The following is a 24,320-nucleotide window of genomic DNA, read 5'->3' as shown; positions in this document are numbered from 1 at the left end:
AATAAAAGGTCACTTAACATGTTTTGTATCAAGTGATGAAATTTTAGGAATCAAGTCATTAAGCTCAAATGAATACAAAAGTTGAATGCAAGACTCCATGGAAAAGGAATATGAAAGCTTGAAGATCATGAGAGCATGAATATCAAAAAGGACTTGCTAAAAGTTTAGAGAATTTGAAACTCAAAGATCAAATGACTCAACAAAGGACAAACATGAAGACTCCAAGCTTAAAATGTGTTTTAAAGTCTTAAGAAGAGTCTCTATGTAAGTACTTCATTCAAATGATATTTGATTGGATTTGAAGCTCATGAGGAATTTCATTGACTTAGAGACCATGTTTTGAATAAACCCCAAAAAATACTTTTCAAAAGTCTTAAATTATTTTGGGGAAAGCAAAAGAGCAAAAAGAATTTGAAAATAAATAAAAAAATCAGTTTTTGGTCTTTCCAGGCGACTGACAAGGTTTTCCCCGTTGACTGACAAATATTTAAATTGATTTTAAAACAACCCGAGAGGACCCAGTCGACTGACACGGTTTTTCTAGGCGATTGACAAATATTTGAACTATTTTGAAACAACCTGAGAGGATCCAGTAGACTGACTCGTGTTTTCCCAATCGACTCACTCGCTCTGATTTTGAAAATCTCAGTGTTTTAAATGGTTCTAGGTGACTGACTCCTATTTCCCAGTTGACTGACTCTTCGAAATTTTAAATTTTAAACATAACGGGTACTTTCCAAATTTGATTTTTTTAAATTCTAGTCGTTATGAAAACTTGGGAAACTCCAAGTCACTTGGGGAACACGAAATGCTCTTGATTAATCATCTATAAATACCTCCCCAAGGCTAAGGATTCAAACACACCAAACAATTACAGCAATCAAGCTTTCTTGCTCTCAAAACTCTTAATACTCTCAAAAGCTCTCTTGTGCAATTACTTTCTAAATTCTCTACTGAGGTTTGCTAGGAATCTCTCACACAATTCCGAGCCTATACTGAATTCTTTCAATCTAGAAAGAAAGCTCACGGTGATATACTTCTAGAGGCTTCAAACTCTTTCAATTATTATTTTGAATTGAAGTATATTTAAGTGCTTAATTGTTGTACTAATTAGCTCTTGTTGAGAGTGTCTTTGTACACCAAAACTTGTTCTTGTTTTGTAGACGGTTCAGGTTCTTGAATATTTGTTGGACCAAGCGTGGGATATCATTTGGAGAGGCGTACTCTAGCCTATTGAAGGAGAGATTGTAAGGTTGTTCGTGCCCGTAAAGGAGTGATTATAGTGGAATCCTTGGGTGGTTTAGCCAAAGGCGAGGACGTAAACGGGTATAGCTGAACGTCGTAAAAACTCTCATCTCACTCTCTTCCCTACTCTCATTTAATTTCCTGTTTATATTAATTGTGTGGTTGGATTTTAATTTTTTTATCATATACACTACGTGGATTGGAAATTAAATAAACCAAGGGTTAATTTGATTTTAAGATTGCGGAAACGGAAAGAGAGTACGTTGGTTGATCAATACAAATTGTGGAAACCTTAAAGGGAGTGCATTGATTGGTTAACACCCAAGAATGATTAACTGAAAGTTTATTTAAAGTCTGAGTTTTTGGAAGAAATTTGGAAGTTTGAATTGTGGTTTATATTGAGAAAACAGGTACACAAATACAAGGTTTCTTATCAGCAAACAAATATTCTCAAACTCTACTTTGGTTTGCTAAAGAAAATTGACAACATTATTGAATTGTTTCTCAATTGTGGATTGTGTTAAGTTTGTGTTGATTGGATTGTGTTGAGGTGCTGAACAAGATATTCAACTTAGTATATTCATTTATAAAGGTTTTAACAAAGTTAATTTTTCACTGAACTTAAAATTGAAAACCTACTTTGCTTGTGTGGTGGCTAAATTTAAAATAAGTTAACGAATCAATCAAAGAAATTTTAAAATTCCAATTCACCCCCCCCCCCCCTTTCTTAGGAATACACCTTCCTTCTCAATCTTTTCTTTCTGGGCTGGAATAGTTAATATTCCTTGTTCTGTCCTTAAGGAGGTTGAAAGGAAGTTTAAATGTTTTTTGTGGAAGGGCAATGATTGGAACTCTAAGGCATGTAAAGTCAGTTCGGGCAATGGTTGTAAGCTTATTACAGAAGGAAGTTTTAGTCTGAAATCTCTTTCAAATTGGAAAATAACTACGGTTATGAAGCTTTGTTGGTTTATTTGTAACTATAAAGCTTTCTTATGGGTAATATAATATAAAATCAAGGAAAAAAAATTTTGGGAGTTGCAGATCAGGCCATATGACTTTTGCTGTTAGAAAGAAATCTTGAACTGCAAGAAAGAAATTTATAAGAAAATCAAATGGAAGGTGGGGAATGGCAGCTCCATTCAATTTCTTTTTGATAATTGACACCTTTGCAGCCCTTTGATTGATCACTACGGTTGCCAGCTGCAGTATGACCTAGGAATCCCAAGATACACTACCTTGCAACACTTTATCTCTAGGTCCCCATGGAACTAGCCAAGGATTTCTGAGGGCTACTCCACAGACTTGATTCAAAAGGTAAGATTTTACCCTCTAAGTAGTACTTCAGATAAACTAGGATGGGAAGAGAGTTTGAATGATGAGTTCAGTTTCAAATCAGCTTGGGAAGCCATAAGACAAAGGGGGTAGATAGTGAGATGGAGCAAATTAATCTAGTTTAAACAAGCTTAATCGAGATATTTTTTTATCTGTTGGTTGGCATCTTCGAATAGGCTACGACCAGGACAAAATCCTTTCTTGGGGCAACATAACTAACGTAAAATGTGTTCTATGTAAGAACCACAAGGAGACTAGAGATAATCTATTCTTCTAATGTTCAATAAAACGGACTATTGTAGAAAATTCTTTGAAGGGCATCACCTCAAATACCAGGAGCTATATTTGGAAGGATGTTCTAAACTGGATTGAAGGGATGTGTGGCGATATGAGACTAAAGGTTAATACAATATGGGCAGCCACGGTATATTTTGTATGGAAACTCAAGAATGAGGTAATCTTTAGAAGTAATGAGGGTTTAGATAATTTAATTAACAAGACCACTGTAGAGATTAGAATAATATTTTAGTTTAAAGAACCAACTTAACGTTTCAAGATACTGAAAAAAAAAATGATAATACAATGAAAATAAAAATCAATTAGATACATAGAGGATCAATCAAACAACTTGCAATCACAAAAATCATGCAAAAAAATAAATTGTAGCAACAAACCAAAAATTGAAAAACTTCATTAAATGAATGACATTTGGTTTTTCTTGATGGAAGGAACATGTGAAGGGGATGAGCGGATTTGTATTTGTAGGGTTGATTAGGCTGACTTTGAAGGTGGAGGATTTGGAAAAAGATTTTGCAAGAAAATATGAATGGTTTAGATATTTTGATGTGAGATAAAAGATCTGAAAAGAAAGAGGGGATTTGAAGAAGATTTTACAAGAGAATTTGGAAGGTAGGATTGGAGGAAAGAGTTTGCAAGAAAATTTAGTGTATGTGCAAAATTTAAGATATTTACTTATTTTTAAAAAATACAATTAACTAATAAGCAACCAATAGAATTGAGAGTGTAAAATTACAATCAATAAATGTTAGGGTTTAGGGTTTAAATTATTATTACTTTTTAAAATCATTAATTAATTATAATCGGCCAATAATATTTGATATGCCCTAAATATATCAGCTTAATAAAAGAAGTTAAAACCCAACAATCACTACCCAAGTCAAATCCTCTGACAGAAACAATTAGCTCTAATCCAATAATGAAGGGAGAGATCCACGATGGCGCCTTAAACGCTTAGAGTGATCCACGCTAGCACTTTAAACCTCTGGAGCGATCCACACCCCCTCGTCATAAGGACGGATCATTCCAAGGGTCAAACTTCACCACTATAAAAAAGGGTGATGCAAGCAAGCCAAGGTAACTCACTCTTAACTCAATCTTATTATTGCATTCGACTTCTTGGAAGCATTCCCCTTACTTAAGCATTGGAGTGACCCCTCGGAGTACACCCCGAGTCCTCCAAATCTACTTTGTTTTCATCATTTTCAGGTCATCGGAAGTCGGAGAGTAATGTCACAAGTCATCACCATTTTATCCCGCAACAATATTAACCTAGATCAAATTGCAACGACTAAATATTTATTTTAAATTTTTTTAAATTCTAAAAAAACTAAGAATTTAGAACAAAGAATATGTTAAAGAATTTTAGGTGGGAATGCATAGAAATAAGAAAATAATAATTTTAAAATTAATCATTATTTTTTAGAAATATAAATTAATTATAATTTACCAATAGAATTAAAAATAAAACAAAATTGCAACCAATGAATGATTAGTTTATAATTTTTAAAATTCAAAAAATCTAAGAATTTATGATTGACTTTTTGGAAGTTCCTTACGCTTCCATCGTATTTTATTGTATATATTTATAGATTAAACTTAATGAATGAGAAGTTTTAATTTATAAGATCCAACACATCTAACATTTTATTTTGGTGTACTTTTATTTGTACTTTTTCTTTTATTTTACATACTATTTTATGGACTAATTGATCGTTTGGAAGTTAAGGTTTGATAAATTTAAAATTGAATATCATAATTTATGCATAAAAGTTTTTGAAGTTTTGTAAATGTGAAATGTCTTAGACAAATGGCAAATGCTTAAGAATTTCGGTAGTTCGTACTTAAGCTTCAAATTTATTCACAAAGTTAAAAATTTTATGCTTTTTAAATAATCAAATTATTTAAAGGTCATTTTATTAATTTTTATGTTACTATTATTAAACCATGTGTAACATGAGAATGAGACATACCATGCCAATTGTTAATACTCAACAAATTTTTTTTTCCTACATATCTAAATTTTCTTACAAATTGGTATGATTTTATATTTATTTTAAGGGTATGCAACATAAAGTTGTCAAATGAGGTGAGTCACTTCAATAAATTTTTTGAATTTATTTCATTGTTTGTTTATTTGTTTACTTATTATTGTATTTCAAATGCATTACATACATACATACATACATACATATAACTATATATATACATATATATATACATATATATATATTTATATATTTATATATAGTTTTGAAGCTTAATTTGTTAATATAAAATTTATATTTTATAATTGTATTATCATAACTACTAATTTTGTATGAATCTTGAAATGAAAGTTGTTGTGATAATTCAAAATAAAAATATGAATTTTGAAATTTGAAAGTTTAAGAATTCAAGAGCAAAAACGAACCCGAGAAGGTTTGAATACCTGATCTCGTGAGAGGCACTCCTGCAACCCACACTACCACCTGAACCACACCCTAGGGATTGATTTTGATTAATATTTTTTTTTTGGATTACGAACCGGGTGTTCACGTGTCCGTTTTACAGTTCACGTGACTAATCATGCGCCCCTTAAAGTTGACCCCACAACTCCAAAAGGAGGATAAATTCAAGAGTTTAGGAGTGGAAACGAATTCGGAAGGGTTTGAACACCTGACCTCGTAAGAGGCACTCTCGCAGCCCGCACTATCACCTAAACCACACCCTCAGGGTAATTTTGATTAATATTGACACTATGTTCGGTTGTTGACTAGTTTGGTGCCAACACTTAGCTACTATTTTGAAAACCAAATATAACAATCAAATCATTGATTGTCTAACTCACTTTTTCTATTTTAGAAAGACAGAGCCACTACTTATTTTCATTTTGAAAAAGAAAAAATAAAAAATAAAGCCTTTTGAAAAAGTTTTAGGTTCGAGAGTACAATTTTAAATACAGAAGGCAATTCCTTAATTCCTTTTTAAAGGAATTTAAAGAATTAACACCCTACAACACCAATTCTATGAATGGTTACCACTCTTTTGTGTATAAACCCTTAAGAAAAATCAATTTTTGTAATAAAGGATATTTTAAACTCATGCAAAAAGAGAGAGTAAACCAGTGGAGGAATAAATAGTGTTTATTCCTCCATGATGGAGAATATAATAATGCTTCTCCAAATCCTTTCTCTTAAGTAGCATTTAATCTTCATTAATGTATTATCAAGCTTGAGTAACATGGTCCTCCCAAGCAACATAGAACTCCTTAAGAATTGTGAATATGAAAATATCAAGATTCAACACTTGTGAAATTTGCAATTGCCTATAATCTCTAAGGTTTATTCACCAATTTCTGAGTCAACAAATTTGGAAACAACCCTTCCGATGACCTCTTTAAGCGTAATCCCTTTTTTTTCTTCAGCTCTATTGTGCACCAGGCATGGAGTTCTCTTATTCCTCGATCAGGAGGAATTCCTTCTAATGAAATGGTTGGTCCATTACCATTTGAATTGCTTGAACTCTACATAGGAATAGCAGATGAGGTATTTTTTGAGAGATTGTCGTACTAAGATCTGTGGGTTGATGGTTGGGTCATCATCATGAATCTAGAAGGCTACATCTTTTCCTCAAATGATTCATCATCTGTTATGATAAAAAGTATTGATCTTAAAGTGTCTTTTTCTTGTGTGCGCGCCTCATCTGGTTCTCGTTGTCAGGGCTGACTCTTCACAATATAAGGCCCTAGGCGAATGATTTAATTAGGGGTCCTTAATATTTTGTTTTATTTTTATTTTTATTTAAAATTAATTTTTCTAACCTTTTGATATGCAAAATCACTAATAAAAGTTTTATATTCAAGATTTTCAAGTATTTTTTTTTCTATTGATAACCTAGCCAATCCATTTAATTTTTCTTGTGACATAGTTGATCGCAAATAATTTTTTATAAGTTTAAATTTTGAAAAACTTCTTTTTACAGAAGCTACTGTGTCAGGTGTCGTTAATAAAATTCTATAAACAATAAATGCATTTGGAAAACAATCTATCTTTTTTATAAATACATTGAGACTTGAAAAAGAAAGAATTAAATTACATTTACTTTATATTTTAAAATACAATTTCATTTACATTAAAAAAAAAATTTGGGGGCCCCAAAGGCAAACACCTCAGCCACCTTAAGGTCAGGCCGGCACTGCTCGTTGTAAGGGATCAGCCATCTCAGCAAGAAGTTTGGAGATAGAGTTTTCTTTTTCTAAAACTCCAATATGTGGCTCTCGATCTGGGACACTTGATTCTCCAACTTTTTTCTTATCCTTATTCTGAGCAGTGGAGGCTATTGTTGATTCAACCCTGGGTTGGCAGTGTGTTGCCTCTTTTTCAGGTGGAGAAAGGAGTCACTTCCTCTGAAGATTCCTACATTGATATAAGCTAATATGTTGGCTGAGGAGAGCTGAAAGTCAAAGTGGATGGTGGAAATAGAGTATCTATCTTTGCCTGTATGTGTTGTTGTTGCTAGATTTTCTTGACAGAATTTAGCTAAGCCTTAAGGGATTGCATTTCTGCTTCTTTCTTTTTGAAAGAATGAGAGAATGCTAACATGTGCTCGATCATTTGCATAAGTTTCTCAAGCAACCTTTGGATGTGATTCTGGCATTTATCGATGAGGATGGGTGAGATGTCGAACTTGTTCTCAACTTTGTTAGCTAACTCCCTCTAGTTATCAACAATTTATTGTAGCACTATATACTGGACAAGGGCATTCTCCGACTACCAGTTGAGAGTTGTCTCCACTGGAGACACCTACTTAGTAAATTCATCCGACAATTTGATCTATGATCTTCTAGGAGTCTTTTGCTCGAGACCTCACATTTTCGTACTCTAATGGTAGAAATTCACCATGATAACTTGAAGTTTTTATCATGTTAACCTAGAGAAGATCATCATTTTGTGTCTTCTTTCCTTCATAGTTGATATAGTAGTCAAATTTCTCTGATGGCTCTCCTAACAAGATGACTTTTTGCCTATCCTTCTTCTGATTGGAAAGCCATCTCCCTTGAAATATGGGATCGATACTTAAGATCCCAAGGATGCTAGATTGGTCAGGTCAATGGAAGTAGCTAGAAATCTTATCATTACCCTATATTCAATCCCCTTGTTTACTGCCAAGATCTCCTTGAACGTAGAGTACTAATGCAATTGTTGGATGATGTCAAACCCAATGAGGAGATCTTTGTTAGGAAGGTTTGACCCAAAGAATGTGATCTTACCATAAGGGGTAGTAAGGGTAAACTTAAAATAACTTAAAATGAGATAGTGAGAAAAAATTTAATAATCCTGAATTTATCAAAGGAAACTATCTATGATTGTGTAAATTGGTGAAAAATGATCAAACTATTTAACATGCCCTTCCCTTTTTTTATCTTCTACAAAAGTTACACCTAATTTACCGTAAATATGTTCATTTCTTAATTATCTTTTAACGTTATACTAGTCATCTACTTTAACATTCTCATCTCAACAACTTTTACTTTTTAGATATGCCATTTTTAGTTGCTCGCCATTTTAATGCATATAACATAATTGATCTTATAACCGTTTTATAGAACTTCATTTTAAATTTTAGGAGTATTCTACGATCATACAAAACATCCAAAGCACTTCTCCATTGTATCCAACCTACTCTTTAACTCAATATAGTAAATCTTCAATTTTTCTTTTAACTTGCATAATAAATCTAAGGTATTAAAATCTACAAGTATTGTCAATTTCTTGACCATGAAGTTTAATTTTTCCTATAATATTTCTCCTTGTATGACTAAAATTACATTTCATATATCCTACCTAATTTCTACTTATCATTAAACCTTCAAATTCTAAAGCTTCTAACTTGGTATCTACCCCATCCCTTCATCAATCAAGACTATCACCTACAAACAACACCATGAAACTATTTGGAATATACTTCTAATAAATTCATCCATCACCAAGATAAAAAATTAGACTCGAAGCAAATGCTTGATGAACACCAATTGTGACTGAAAATTCGCTACCCTCTCCACCTATAGTTCTAATATCAATCATTCCTCCACCTACATCCTTAATGATATCGTTATACATACTACATGTTTTTTTTTTTCCTAAAATCCACCATAAAACTATCCTAAATATCATATCATACACCTTCTCTAGATTAGTAAAGCCATATGCAAATCTCTTATTTTTCCTAAATTTTTTTATCTCTTCTTAAAAAATATATTTCTATAGTAGGTCACCCAGACAAGAACCCAAAATGCTTGAACTACAAATAATTGCAATAGAATTAAAGTACCCAAAAAGCCCAAGTACCTGAACGATAAATAATAGATGCAAAGATCTTCCCAGCAAAAAGAGAACATAATTGTACACAAGGAGAGCAGGTGAAATTATTATTATTATTACTATTATTAAAGTGCATCTATCAATAATAATAAAAAAAATCTGCTTTATAATCAACATAAAAAGCTAGAAGATCGATTGGTATCACTATCAAAAATTGATAATACAAAAACTAAAAATAAAAAACACAAACCAAAAACTAGAAACCAACAACCTATTTGGTTAACATTTATAAAACTAATACATATAAAAAACTTAATTTTTTTTTTTAAAAATTTATTTTCATCTTTAAATTAAAATATTATAAAAATATGATTAAAATAATAAAATTACGAATAAAAGAAATTAAAAATTACTATAATAAAATAAAATTTATTATAATTAATTTACTTAATTGTTTTACTTTTAAATTTTACTTTAAAATAAAAATTTTATTAAACATGACAATTAAAAAATAATAAAAATATTTTGTAATTTACTTTATTATTATTATTATTTTAATTTATGTATATCTTTATTTTAATTATATTTAAATTTATGTGATGATTTAATTTTAATTTGAATTTAAAAATGTATAAAATGAATAATTTAATCTAAAAAAACCAATTCTAACTATTAAAATTTCAGCCTATAGGTTGTCAAAACAACTGAAAACTCTGATTTCAATTTTTTGGCAAACAGCTGAAAACCAGCAACAGATACAAAAAACTAACAAAAGAAGCAAACACATTTTTATAATTTACTTCTTTACTGTGGAGAAACAAAAACCAAAACAAAACGACAGCACCAAACAGACAATAAAGTGCTATAGAATTTTAGCTTCCAAATAATTTCTATGCAATATAACAAACTATTCGGGGTAACGTGCATCAATCAATCAAGAATCTGTATAAAAACTAACCCACATAATTGCAATGTAACATTAAAAAAATTATTGCAGGAACCTCTAGCTTACACAACAAAATGAAACGCAGAATAAAAGCACCATATGCCACCGAAAATAATGCCATCCAACTTCAAAAAGGGAAATTTAAAACAAATTCAACTCATTGCCAAAAAGAAACAAAACTTCAAAGCTCAAAAAGAAAATAATAATACCACAAGTTCCGCTACAGTCTAATTCATTCTCCTGATCATCTCATTGATGTAATTTTCCCGGTTTCCGGCATCTCCTCCTTCAACATAATGGTTTCGCTTCTTCTTCAGACCGCCCAATGGTGCCTTAAGTTTGAATGGCCATAGGAAGTTATTTGCCTCTTTAAAATGAGGGCCAACTGTCATGATCTCATGGATAAGATCTTCCATGCAAATAATGCCAAACTTGCCAAGAGCCTGTGATCACAAACAGTGTTAGAAACAATATATTGCATCGTCGACAACAGTCACATACAAACACACAAACCTGTTCAATGATTGGGTTGTCGATCAAAGCAATTCTCTGCTTGTTTAGCTTTCCATAACCCCTCTTATAGATCAATTCTTTAACACTCTTCAAGTTGGGGTATCTGGAGCATAAAGCAAAAGTGCACGTCATGATGCATATTAAGAACGCTCACAGTGCTTCAAAACCCAGAAGGTAAATACATACCCATAAGTCACATAAGGTTCCACCCTATGCAGCATATTCATTGTTGCCTTGTTCACCTTTAGGAAGACACCATTGAATATCTGTACCAGAACAGAAAAGGAAAATGAAGATAATAAAAAAGGGGTAGGCAAAATCATGACAATATATGCAAATTATCCGTTACATCCATGTCGCCCCAATAATGTATTATTTAACCTTATATAACCCTGCCCACATCAATCATATTCCAGCCATCCCTCAGTTCATACATAACCAATGCTCCCATACCAAGTGGCGCTCTGATTTGAAACTTCAATTTAGGGCCAACCTTAACAAAAATTCTCTCCAACAGTGACAAGATCTTAATTATAATAGAATTTCACCCCATGAGATCTTCTTTAGTACAACAACAACAAACTAAACCTTAAGTCCTACTAGGTGGAATCAGCTATATGAATCTTTCTTCGCCAATTTATATGATCATGAACAATTTCCTTTGAAAAATTCAGGACTAATAAATCCTTACTCGCTATCTCATTCAAAGTTATTTCAAATCTACCCCTACCCCTTCTACTATCCCTCAAAGTAACAAACTCACTATTCCTTACTAGCACAATATGTGGCTTACATTATGAGTGTCCAAACCATCCAAATCTTCCCTCCCTTATCTTATCTTCTACAAGAGTTACAACTAGCATACCATGAATATGTTGATTTCTTAATTTATCTTTTAACGTTATACCACTCATCCATCTAAACATTCTCATCTCGGCAACTTTTACTTTTTAGATATGTTGTTTCGTAGTCTCCCAACATTCTGATCCATATAGCATAGTTAGTCTTATAGTCATCCTATAAAACTTCTCTTTTAATTTTAAGAGTATTTTGCAATCACAAAGCATACCGCGAATATGTTGATTTCTTAATTTATCTTTTAACGTTATACCACTCATCCATCTAAACATTCTCATCTCGACAACTTTTACTTTTTAGATATGTTGTTTCGTAGTCTCCCAACATTTTGATCCATATAGCATAGTTAGTCTTATAGTCATCCTATAAAACTTCTCTTTTAATTTTAAGAGTATTTTGCAATCACAAAGCATACTTGAAACACTTCTCTATTTTATCCAACCTACTTTAACTCTATGCATTACAACCTCTTCAATTTCTCTCCCTTAACTTGCATAATAGATCCAAGGTATCAAAATCCACTAGTGTTACAGATTTCTTCACAATCAAGTTTAACTTTGCCTCTAATATTCCTTCCACTTATCCTACACTAAAGCCTCTAGATTCTAAAGTTTCTCTTCATAATTCTAACTTAGACTCTAATCCACCCTAGTTTCATCAATTGAGACAATATCAATTGCAAACAACATACACCATGAAACTTCTTCTTCTTCTTTTTTGTTTAATTGTACTTTATTCATTTTATTTTATTTTTGTTTTTTTTTTTTTTTGGTTTCTTTCATTAATTATGCCCTTAATTTTGATTCTTTGAATAGGTTCTCTTGATTAGGTTTTCAATTTGTGTGCCAATGTAAAATCCATCTTAAAAATATATATTTCAAATCTAAGGAGCTTTTTGGTATCATTTCTCATTTCTATTTTCTTTTTTTTTGTTTCCGTATAGAAGAGAGAATTGAAAATAATAATAATAATAATTTCTAGTTTTTTGTTCCAATGCATTTTTTTACATTGCTAGTTTTCTTTTTCTGTTTTCAGGTTTAAGCTGTTTTTACAATTGCTTTGGCAACTTGTTACAAGTTTTACGGCATGTTTGGTATCATTTCTGTTTCTTGTTTTCGTCTCTAGATAGTGGATAGACAAATTGTGAAAACGTGCCTGTTAACATCGTCAAATTTCTATTTTTGTTGTCAGTTTTAAGTTGTTCTCAAAAAAACTGAACCAAATTTTATAATTTTCAGTTGTTCTGGTCTCTTGCAAAATACTTTAATATCCAGATTTCACTTTGGTGGAATAAGTCATTCATTTTATAAATATTTTTTAACTAAAAATAAAATAAAATAAAATAAAATAACCATATGATTTTAAAATAAAACTAAATCAAAATATCCACAACTTTTTAAAAAAATTAAAAAATTTACTTATAAAATATTTTCACTGTATTTCAATTTTCGTGTACACCAATATTTCTAACATAAAGTGAATTATGAAATATAAAAATTAATTAAAATAATTCTAATAGTTTCTATTTTTGTTATAATATTTTTTAAATGTATCTTTCTGCATTTTTATTATTTAAATATTTTTTTATTTGATATTTGATTCAAAGAAAAAAAATTTGCTAGATGAAGTTCTTAATTTATTTTAGTTTATAAGCCAGATTTTAGTTTTTGTTCATTATTTTCAGTTTTTGTTTTGGTTTTTGTCTTCATGATTATTAATGGCTTGTCATACTAAACGGCACGTAATTTTCTGCAGCCATTTTTATTTTTAACATTAATCTTATGCAGGAAGTTACCATCGTGCACCATGACCATGTCTGAGATGCACTCACCACACAATATGGCCATGTGAATGCAGAGTCAAATTACAGCTTTGAGAAACGAATTTGGGGTAGAAAATGAAATATGAGATAATTGAACTCCACTCACTCAAGTTAGCAAAAATTCCACAAATGGAATTAAGATTAGTCACATCAGGACTGTACTGGAATGACTTGAATAGTTTTGAGATTTTAATGAGACAAAGTGAAGCTTCAAGATTAAATTGAAACTTGGGGCAAAGTTTAATGACTAGTGGAACAATTTACCTAGTTTCCTATACTACAATATAACATGCCTTGTTATGTGAAAATTTCAATCTTCGTGTAATTACTTTAGTTTGCACCCACCAGTAACATGAAAGGTTCACCAAAGTTGATGACTGTAGGGCCCAATAATTGATCTAATGGTTGGACTGGAAGTTCAATATTGAATAGAGCTTGATGATCAACTTTTGCCCTATCCAATGCCTGGAGGGGGCTTGATCAACATGATCAAACATAAACAGCATTTTAAAATTCTAAAAATCCCATAATAAAAGCAAACTTGGACTGCATTGACCCAGAATCCAAGGTCGACCCATCATGTGATAGGGCCCAAATACAACATAAGTTGAACTTTCATTCTATTACGAAAATTATTTTCTTAACCCTTATAAGACCCACAAAATGCACATTGATGAGCTAGACAGTACCATTGAATTTTTTTACTTCATATTACCCTGTTCAGCTCCTGCTTTGTGTAACTATGACACAAGCTCGGCACTTCAGTAGCATAAAAATTTTCCTCAATTGAACAAGCGTACACCCACAGTAGACACATAGTTTTTTAACCTTATGATTCAACCACATATAAAGTCAACTATTTCAGCAATGTAATACTTACTAGCAGTTAAGCACTTGATCTAATAATCACTTTTTTTTAACATGTAAAAAAAAAAAAAGACTTATCATGCAATATCACTTATTTTAAACAATAAGTACTAAAAGCACTTTTTCAAGTGCTGTTGAACAGGGGCATAATATGCCCTGAACTAAGGACCACATGCAATCTTACATTACAACTCTTAGGATAGAATTAATGCAAGAACTAAAAATGACAATGACCACTCTAGAGTGGAATTAAGGCTAGAAAACAATAATTGTTGTCGGTAGCAAAAGTGAAATGATTATCAGAATCGCAATTCCTATTCCTTTCTAATGTTTACTTGGACCATAATGGAATAAAAAATGTCATTTTCCCAAAATATCCTTCAACCAAAATTATTTACATTTTCTAACAAAGAACTCAATTATTCACATCATGCAGTAATAATTAGCAACAATTGCCAATTATAATAGGTAATTAATTTATGAGAAAGAGCAATCTTCCTCATCTACTCTTGGGTGCATTCTCTTGGTTTTTTGGCGGTTTATTGCTTTCCAATCTCAGAAGGGATTGGAAAACAGCACTTTTGTAATTTAAATACCTCTGTTTATTCTGTTCTTTGGATCATCAGCGAGAACTCCTTGACCTCCAAGCCTTGTACTCTGTTCCGTTCGACATTAATAAAAATTTTCTTCTCTTATCCCCCCCCCCCCACCAAAAAAAGGTAACTAAATTTAGAAATTACCTGTAGTTTAAAATTAAACTTACTCCATGATTTCTCCCACAGAAAAAATACTAAAGACAGAAACCATAAGTTAACGAAAAAGAAGTGGAAAAATGAGAAGGAATGAAAGAAGACGCTCAATGTTGATGTGTCTTCATGACTTAAGGCTTGTTGTTTTTAAAAATTAGAACCCAGTCAAATTTATTAGGGGATCGGGAATGAAGAAGAAAAAGAACAAGAAGAAATGATGAAAACGAGAGTGAAGAAGGGGATTTGGGAACGAAGGAGGAGAGATGAACAAAATGATGCAAGAAGAGGATTGGGAAAAATAGAGATCGAAGAGAAGCAATTGAGACTCCCTTGAACCCATTTGGGAACCTCCTTTAAATCGACAGCAGCAGCAGCACCATGGATAGCAATTAGGGCAAGAAAGAGAAAAGGCTGAGAGGGGACTACAGAGATGTGAAGGTCACACGGCTAGATTTGGAATAATGTCAGTTATTTGAGGTCAAATATGGACTTCGTAGATAAAGAGGTAAGAATAAAATAGTGATTCCATTGGGTGAGGGGAAATCATCATTCCTTTAACTGATGGAATTAGCATTTACTCACAATTCTACCCTCACTTGGAGAAATCAAATGACAGGAGCAAAATTTCAATTCCAATCCCGCCTTAGTTCTACCAATCAATACCACATTACTCTTCTACCAGGTTTTGAAAAGGATCCAAAATCATTCCATGGCATTTAGATAGGATCGCTCAGGCAAAACTCTGGAAGCAACCACCATCACACACAAATAATCCATTTCAATTCACTGCGAAAAAAAATTTCACTTTACACAGATGAACTGGGAAAGTTTGGAAAATGGAAGTAAAGACACTTCCCTGCCCGCATTCTCTGGAAAGTTTGGAAAAGGTTCTCTATGAAAAAGGGAAAAATGTAAGGTAAGAGTTTAAATATAAGTTTCTTTTTCAAATGAAAAATTAAAAAATTAGTTTTCTAGTCTTCTAAATTTTTTTAGATAACTAAATAATATTATATTACATGTGAGAAAAAGAATTGCAACTAGTAAGAACCAGGAACCCTCACAAAAAGATCACAGAAAAGAACCAATCTTCCAAGTTCACATTAGACCTTGGAACATATTAAAAAATGTTTTCCATATTTTTTAAAGTTTATTCCCAAACACAGAAACACACACACACACCCCACCACCACCCCTCACTGCCGCGGCCTAGGGGTGCGCACCAGGTCAAACCAGAAAACCAACAAGACCAAGCATTTTGGTTGGTCTAGTTTGGTTTAAAAATTTGTCTGTTTGATCATTTGGAACACATAAAAACCAGTCCAAACCTCTAAATCAACACCTATATATATTAATTATTTCTATATATTATATATGTTATATAGTAAAATGTGTGCTGACTACACCAGACCAACCTTAAAAGTTCATTACTTTCATGTTTGGATATATGCTTTTTATTGTTATTGTATTTCTTATAGTCTATGTTTAAGTTTATTTCCCTAGTTTATTCCTAAACACACAAGTACACAAATGCACTCACCCAAACCCGCCTAGGGGTCAAACCAACAAAAAACAAGCACTTTCAGTTGGTCTAGTTAGGTTTTAAAATTTGTATGTTCAGTGGTTTGGAAAATGTAAAAATCAGCCCAAAATGCCAACTCGGTAAAATATGTGCTTGCTACATGTCACGGTCCGCCTTTCTCACACCGTTGTGAAGGGCCGTGCGGCGCTAGCTAAAGCACTCTAGCTTAACTAGCCAGCCTATCCTTTACCAACATTCATCCACGAAGCACTTTCATTAACATTCAATCAGATAGCAGCGAAAATAATAATCAATTCATGAAAGTCGTGGCAACCAAGCAGTAAATATTGAAGCAAACGTAATTCATTAACAAATCCTCCGTTGACATGTTGTACTTAGCGAGGGAGGCAAGTAGGCTAAGCACGTTGACAATTGCTAGTGAGTTTTACAATGACTGATGAACACTCACCCTCCCCTAAAGAGGTTTTTATGTAATTATCATCCTGGCACTAGGAAACATCAAAGTGACCGAGGAGTCATACTGCCATATTTGGCTTACAAAGACTCTACTAGCAGAAAATAACCCTACACTAGTATTTACATGATGGAAACCCATCCTAAGCACACGAGATAAGCGGTCATAGGCAAGCATAATGCCCTGAACAAGCTTAGCCCGTGACATGCTACACCAGACTAACCTCTATAGTTCATTACTTTCATCTTTGGATTTTTTTACTATATTTTGTATTCTCTACATGTGTTTTTGTGTGTATTCGTGTGTTCTATCATAGACAGCATTTTTAGAGCGCTTTATCTTTATATTCACCAGTTTCCCATGCCCGGTTTAATTAAGAGTCAACTTTAAAGCCAAAACCATTGACACAAACTATGAACTTTCAATTTCACAATCCATAGCTTGGTTGGTTCATGGTTCAATTTCGGTTTATAATTTCTCCAAACCACCAATGGTCGGTTTGATTTTGGTTTCATACTAAAACCAACCCAAGTTTAACCGTGCTCACCCCTACTGCTGCCACCACATCAAGATGACATTGTCACAAGATTCACCACTCACCATTGCCACCACAACTCACCACACTGTTCCCGCTGCAACCACCACCCTCCTTTCCTGCCATCACCAAACACCACCAAAATACTTGTTACTCTATTACTTCATCGAGAAAGAGATTTTCAATTTCAACAAAATGACAGCAATCATTATGTTTCCTTACTTCATGGCAAAGCTAAAAGATATGAAATCTGCAAACGGGAAATGGAAAATATTTTCCACCACTCTGGTAGACCAAAGAAATATCAGCAATTTTAAAACCAGCCTTGAAAATAATTAATGGAAACAAGTGATATATATCAAATGTAGCCTTCTGCACTAGTCGTCCAAACACAGTTGGTCTCGCATCAAACCCATCACAAGGATGGGTTTTTTTATCTAATTTATCAGATAATAATTAATGCCAACATGAGTTAAGTTCTACCAAAATTCTAATACTCAGTAACCACACAAACGAAAAAGAGAGACACACACTTGTGAGCAAAACCTTCTTTGGCTACCAAACAATTGTATCAATAGCCCTTGCCAGACAAGGAGCTGAACCCACTTAATTCCAACTTGAACTATTTCTAATCTAATAACTTAAGAAGACATAACTAAGTCATGTACAGTCAAAAAGCACTATCTAATAACCAGTTGCTTCTTTGTGATTTCCAAATGCAAAAGCATATAACATAATGTTACCTGTCTTAGACGCAGGAGCTGCAAAATCTTTCTTGTCTTTGGATGCATAGCATTGATACTGAAAATTCCAGAGTCACAAAATGAATAAATAAATTAGAGTCAACACATTACAGTAAACATGCCACTATCAGGGGAAATAACATAAAAAGCGTACCCGCGGATACGAATAATAAATAAAAGCTTAGGTTCTGGGTCAACGTAAAATCCACCTTTCAATTTCGCCCCACGTTTCAAATCAATCAGCTCCTTATCCTACACATCATAACAAAAAATTTTATCTCAGTAATCCAAATAGCAAATCATAAAAACAAAAGAATAGGATTATAACTAGACAGACCCGTAACCACCACTACCTTCTCCTCATACTCCTTTGCATATAGCTTGGCTCTATTATAGATTAATTTCTTGTTCTCAGCATTCTTCTTCTTCTTGGCTTCAAGCTGTTGCTTTGCTGCCAGAGCCCATTCCTCCTCCCTTTTTCTCTTCTTCAATACTGACTCTGGAATCAACTGTCCTCCTTTGGCTGCCTCTTCACCCATTTCTACTAAAAAAAACAAAGAAAAGTAATCAAGTGACAAGTTTTAAATTGAGCAATAGAGTTCTTAAAAAAATATTTAAAAATAAAAGCAAAATAAGTAAAAATAGAACAACAAGACTTTTCCCACAGGCTGAAAGGAAAGTTACAAGTTTCATTGCCTATTCTCGACACATGAGAACTACAATTATGTTACTTCAGTTGATTTTCTCACTGTCCTATTTAAAAAGCCAACGGTCTTCCAACCTATAGTACTCATGGAGCCAGGAATCACAAATTCAATTTTTTTTATTTCCAACACTTCCTTGAGAGCCAAGCAGAATATACTCAGGTGAGTTGATTTATCTTCTTCTTCTTTTCGGGATAGATTTTGGTCTCCTCCAAATTTGAAAACCAATGCATGAAATATATATATATATATATGTAATAAAAAATATAATGAACTTTAACTTCATTTTTCCTCCATCTTATTCAATAACCAACAATGCGTACCCATCGCATTTTACCAAAAAATATTACAACAATAATAACAACAACAAATCTTAAGTCTCACTAGGAGGGGTCGGCTACATGAATCCTTTTCCACCAATTCACTTGATTCAAAGCATTTTCCTCTATTAAATGGGCTATTAAATTCTTCCTCACTACCTCATTTCAAGTTATTATAGGTCTACTACCCCTATCCCTTTTCATGCCAAAATCAATAACTAACTCATTCCTCCTCACAGGTGTTCTACTAAGCCTATGTTTCAAATACCCAAACCATCTAAGTCGTCCCTCATTTTATTTCCAACCGATGTTATACCTAAATTATTGCATATATGATCATTTCTTACTTTATCTTTTAATGTTAAACCACTCATCCACTTTAACATACCCATCTCTGCATTACTTTTTGTACATGTTGTTTCTTAGTTGCCCAACATTCTGAACCATAAAACATAACTAGCCTTATAGTAGTCTTATAAAACTTAATTTTATGCACTACATTTTCTTCAATTTCCCCTTCAGCTTGCATAATGGATCCAAGATATCTAAATCTATCAATGCTATTAATTTCTTGATTATCTAGTTTAATCTTCTTTCTATTGCTACTCCTTGCATTACTAAAATTACATTTCATAAATTTTGTTTTATTCCTGCTCATTCTAAACCCTTTAGACTCTAATGTGGCTCCCCAAAGTTTTAATTTAGATTTCACTCCGCTTCTACTATCATCAATCAACATGATATCACCTACGAACAACATATACCAAGGGGTCTCATTTTGGATATTCCTATTTAGTTCATCAATTTCTAGAGTAAAAAAGATAAAAACTCAAAGTAGAACCTTGATGTACACCTCACCTATTGTGATTGGAAATTCTCTAGAATTTCCTCCTATAGTTCTAATGCTAGTCACTACTCTATCATACACATCCTTAATGACCTTCGTATATCTGCCACAAACTCCTTTTTTTCTAAAATCCACCAAAGAACTTCCTTAGGTACTCTATAATAAGTTTTCTCTAAGTCAATAAAAACCATATGCAAGTTCTTCTTCTTTACCCTAAACTTTTCCCATTAAACTTCTTAAAAGATAAATAGCTTCTGTTGTTGATCTCCCTAACATAAAACCAAATTGATTTCCTAAAACCTTAATTTCTAATTTTATTCTATATTCAATTACCCTTTCACATAATTTCATTGTATGACTCAAAATCTTAATTCCACGTCCACGATAGTTATTACATTTTTTAATATCGCCTTTGTTTTTGTACAAAGATACTAACGTAATTTTCCTCTATTCTTCTAGCATTTTCTTGGTTTTTATAATAGTTTTGAATAGATTAGGTAACCAAATAATTCTTTTATCCCCTAAACATTTCCAAACTTCAATTGGTATTTTATCTGGTCCTATAGATTTCCTACTCTTCATCTTTTTTAATGTCATCTTAACTTCAAGGACTCTAATTTTGCAAATAAATCTCCTATTTTTAGTCTTCTCCTCATTTGTCACTTCCAAGTTCAATCTTTCATTTTGATTTTCATTAAATAGCTTATCAAAGTATCTCTGCCACCTCTCTTTTATGCCTTCTTCTCTAATTAAGACATTATCATTCTCGTCCTTTATACATTTTACACCTAAATTCCTGCATTTTCTTTTCTCTAACTCTAACAAGTTTATAAATGTTTTTTTCTCCTTCTTTAGTATCTAGTTTAATTTATAAAGTATCATAAGTTCTATGTTTAGCTTCATTGATAGTCTTTCTTACATTTTTTCTTACTTCTTTATATTTTTCAATATTTTCAATATTTCTACAAATTTGTCATATTTTATACCAATTTCTTCTTGTCTTAAAGGTTTTTTGGATTTTTTGAACCCGCCACCAACTTTCTTTACTATTCAAGTATTTTCCTTTGGACTAATATAAAACCTCTTCTATTATTCTTACAATAGAATTTGCCATTTTATTCCAAACAGTATTTGCATCAACCTTATCCCCAACTGTCCATTCACACTCTTTGTTCATTTTATCTTCGAATTTTACTACATTATCTCCCTTCAAGTTCCACCATATAATCCCCTTATGTTGATTTATACTACTCCTCTTCCATTTTTTAACATGTATATCTAATACTAAAACTATGTTGTATAGTCAAACTTTCACCTGAAATAACTTTACAATCCTTACAAGATAGACGACCCCGTTCTTAATTAAGAATAAATCTATTTGTCTTTTATTATACCGACTATTGAAAAAACATTCTTCTCTTTTTATAAAACAAGTATTCAATATAACCAAATCGTAAGACATGCGAAATCTAAGATCGTATCACCCTCATTTTTATCTCCACATTCATGACCTCTAAATATCATCACAGATCCTATATTATCTTTACCAATGTGACCATTCAAATCAGCTCTTATGAACATCTTTTCAAACATTGGTATCCTTTGTAAAATATTATCCATATCTCTTCAAAATTATCTTTTCAGATTTTCTACTAAGCCTATTTGAGAAGTATACGCACTTATGATATTCACTATCTCCCGGCCTAAAACTATCCTAATTTTAATGATCCTATCTTCCTGTTATTTTAACATCTACTACATTATCTTTTAGGTCTTTATCTACACTAATACTTACCTTGTTTTTATGTTTCTCTTTACCCATGCACAAAAGTTTACATCCTAATTTTTCAATAATACCCACTCCATTTTAATGTTTTTCTTTACCAAATAATAATAATAACAATGCCCTGTGCAGCTGCTAAGAAAATGAAGAAAAAGGAAGGAAATTAACAATTTTAAATATTAGATTTCTCATCTTTAAAAGCTCAAGAAAAAAATACCAACCACTCGACTATGCTTACTACAACAATAATTGGATCACTTAGTTTACCCCTGCACTTTTTCTACTTAAACCAAAACGAATGAACCATACGATTCAGCATTCTATTTTCCTTCCTTTACATTTTCCCAGCAAACAAAAAGATACCTGGAAAAATAACTCAGCATCTAAAAGTTCACTTCAAAATTTCACATAGATTCAAACCAAAGGTGCCGACAATAGTCGTACAAGCCCTAGATTCATATCTACATTTTATACCATTGATTCCTTTTGGTTGCTTAGAAAAAGATAGAAAATGAAAATGGAATAAGTAAAATGATTGAAACTTAAAAATCTTAATCCTGCTCTTTTATTTTCTTCTGGCAGTTTCCTCTGTTTTCTCGCCAGACAACGGGACCGCAAACGATCGAAGGAAACATGGATTGATCTAAAGATGAAAGAAAAACCTACACTGAACTTACCGAGCTCGCCTAGAGTTGCTCGTCTAGGGTTGTCTCTGCCTGGAGAATGGAAGTCGAGTGAAGACGACGGCTTGCGCGGACGCTCTCAACTTTATAGGATTTTCGAGTCTAGCGGTCCAGTGTTCTTTGGAAGTTAAAGTGATCTGGGCCGTCGTAGGGGAGTGCAAAAATTGGCCCAAATTGTAATTAGGGTGGCCAAGAAATTTTAAATTTTGTATTGATCTAATTTTCATACCCAAATTTTTATTTTGAATATTTTAAATTTGTATGTTAATTGTTAAGAAAAAATATATATTATTTGTAGTAATTTTAAAATTTTAAATTATGCTTAATGGTTTACTTAACCAATAGATGTTAGTCCAAAAATTAGTGAATCAAATTTTTAGTTAACCATTTTAAATGGTTCAGCTTCGGTTCACATTTTCTAGCAAATCGAAAGTCCGAAACTTCGATTCAGTAAAAAACTTGAGAGTAATAGTTCAGTTGACCGAACCATGCCCACCTCTAATTGTAATAACCAGCTGAATTAAGTCACTTTAGTTTATTCGATTAGTTCAATTTAGTTCTAACTTCTATACTGAAAATTTATCGGTTTGGTTTTTGGGTTTTGGTTTTTGGTTTTTGGTTTTCATAATTATTTTTCGGTTCTCAACTGAGAAAATCAAATTTTCACCGATGACAAAGGCCCGCCCAACCCAAGTCTATCTATGTACAGTGAACCGCCAGGCAGCAGCACCCATCCTAGCCCACTAACCTAGGCACAACTTAGGTCTTACCAGTTAGGGAGTTAGAGTTAGAAATTCAAAGTTTTTTATGAAGATATTAAAAAATAAAAAATATATAAAAAATAAAAACACTAGTATAGAGGAAAGTGGGAAAAATGCACAAATGTACCCAACCGACTTTTCAGCATTTATGGGACGCTGCTTGTCAACATTTAAAAAATAAAAATTAAAAAAAAAAACAGGGGATGGGACTTTAGGCTGACGCACTGTCAGCGCACATTGAGAAGAAAGAGGAGAGAGCACTGTGCTGTCAGGATTAACAAAAAAAAGTAGGGGGATGGGACTTTAGGCTTATGCGGCAGTGCGCATTCAAAGGAGAGAGGAGAGAGAGTGTTGTGCACAGGGGGGAAGAGACGTGTGTAAGCGCATGGGAGAACTAGTGAAGATCCACCGCAAAAAAAAAAAAAAAGGATTTAGGATTAAAAAAATAAATAAATAAATAAATAAATTTGCATGCATGCTTTTGAAAATTTTGTACGTGAATGGTGACCAAACCGACTTTTAGAAAGTCGATTTTGTAACGACCTGAAAATTCATACAATTTTTTTTATTATAAAATATACTACAAAATAAAATACTCTGATACCCCTATATTATCTACTATAACATCTTAGGCTCCAAGTGAGCACTGAGGAAATTCCTGTTCACAGAATAACATACCTATGCAACGGAAAACATAAATTCATACATCCATATCTACAATACCACAATCCAGTATCCTCACAAAACATACATTTATGATTACGTCATCCTAGCATCATTTGCCCAAAAACTCCTGAATGCTACTCAAAATACAATCCCCTAATAACACCTACCCTACATACGGGGTAATATAAACATCCTCTCTTCCTGCGAGCCTGATCTGCTCGTCTAACTGGAACATTTGAAAAATATTAAGTCACCGGGATGAGACAACGCTCAGTAAGACAAAATATGCTATTACTAGTGTGTGAGAACTGAGTTTACATAAATAATTTACTGATAAAAAACTGAATTAAAAT

The 24,320-nt window shown here is 32.5% G+C and overlaps 1 protein-coding gene across 3 annotated transcripts; it reads right to left on the bottom strand.

The window, feature by feature from the left end:
- Positions 1-10,098: 10,098 nt before the first annotated feature.
- On the bottom strand, positions 10,099-22,750 carry LOC131158145 (large ribosomal subunit protein uL30y-like). Of its 3 annotated transcripts, none has more exons than XM_058112793.1 (7): positions 22,535-22,750; positions 18,557-18,747; positions 18,358-18,455; positions 18,204-18,261; positions 10,822-10,901; positions 10,636-10,738; positions 10,099-10,565 (listed from the first exon to the last, which is right to left on the bottom strand). In XM_058112793.1, the coding sequence occupies exons 2-7, from the start codon at positions 18,740-18,742 to the stop codon at positions 10,350-10,352; spliced, it is 741 nt and encodes a 246-aa protein (XP_057968776.1). In that variant the 5' UTR covers positions 18,743-18,747; positions 22,535-22,750; the 3' UTR covers positions 10,099-10,349. The 3 variants fall into 3 exon arrangements, with proteins under 3 accessions (XP_057968776.1, XP_057968777.1, XP_057968775.1); XM_058112794.1 differs by having other exon boundaries at positions 18,557-18,744; XM_058112792.1 differs by having other exon boundaries at positions 22,524-22,684.
- Between the last annotated feature and the right edge of the window lie 1,570 nt (positions 22,751-24,320).

Source organism: Malania oleifera, chromosome 6 (genome assembly GCF_029873635.1).
Source record: "Malania oleifera isolate guangnan ecotype guangnan chromosome 6, ASM2987363v1, whole genome shotgun sequence".
NCBI classification, from domain to species: domain Eukaryota; kingdom Viridiplantae; phylum Streptophyta; class Magnoliopsida; order Santalales; family Ximeniaceae; genus Malania; species Malania oleifera.
The sequence above is the reverse complement of the archived record's forward strand: the minus strand, read 5'-3'. Positions and strand labels throughout refer to the sequence as shown.

Bases quoted from the DNA above. Each gene is read 5' to 3' on its own strand.
- LOC131158145 (XM_058112793.1), bottom strand. From the start codon at position 18,742: ATGGGTGAAGAGGCAGCCAAAGGAGGACAGTTGATTCCAGAGTCAGTA. The intron at 18,262-18,357 runs GTACGCTTTTTA...TGGAATTTTCAG, and splicing joins TTTATTATTCGTATCCGCGG to TATCAATGCTATGCATCCAA. The intron at 10,739-10,821 runs GTATGTATTTAC...TTTATGCTCCAG, and splicing joins GAACCTTATGTGACTTATGG to ATACCCCAACTTGAAGAGTG.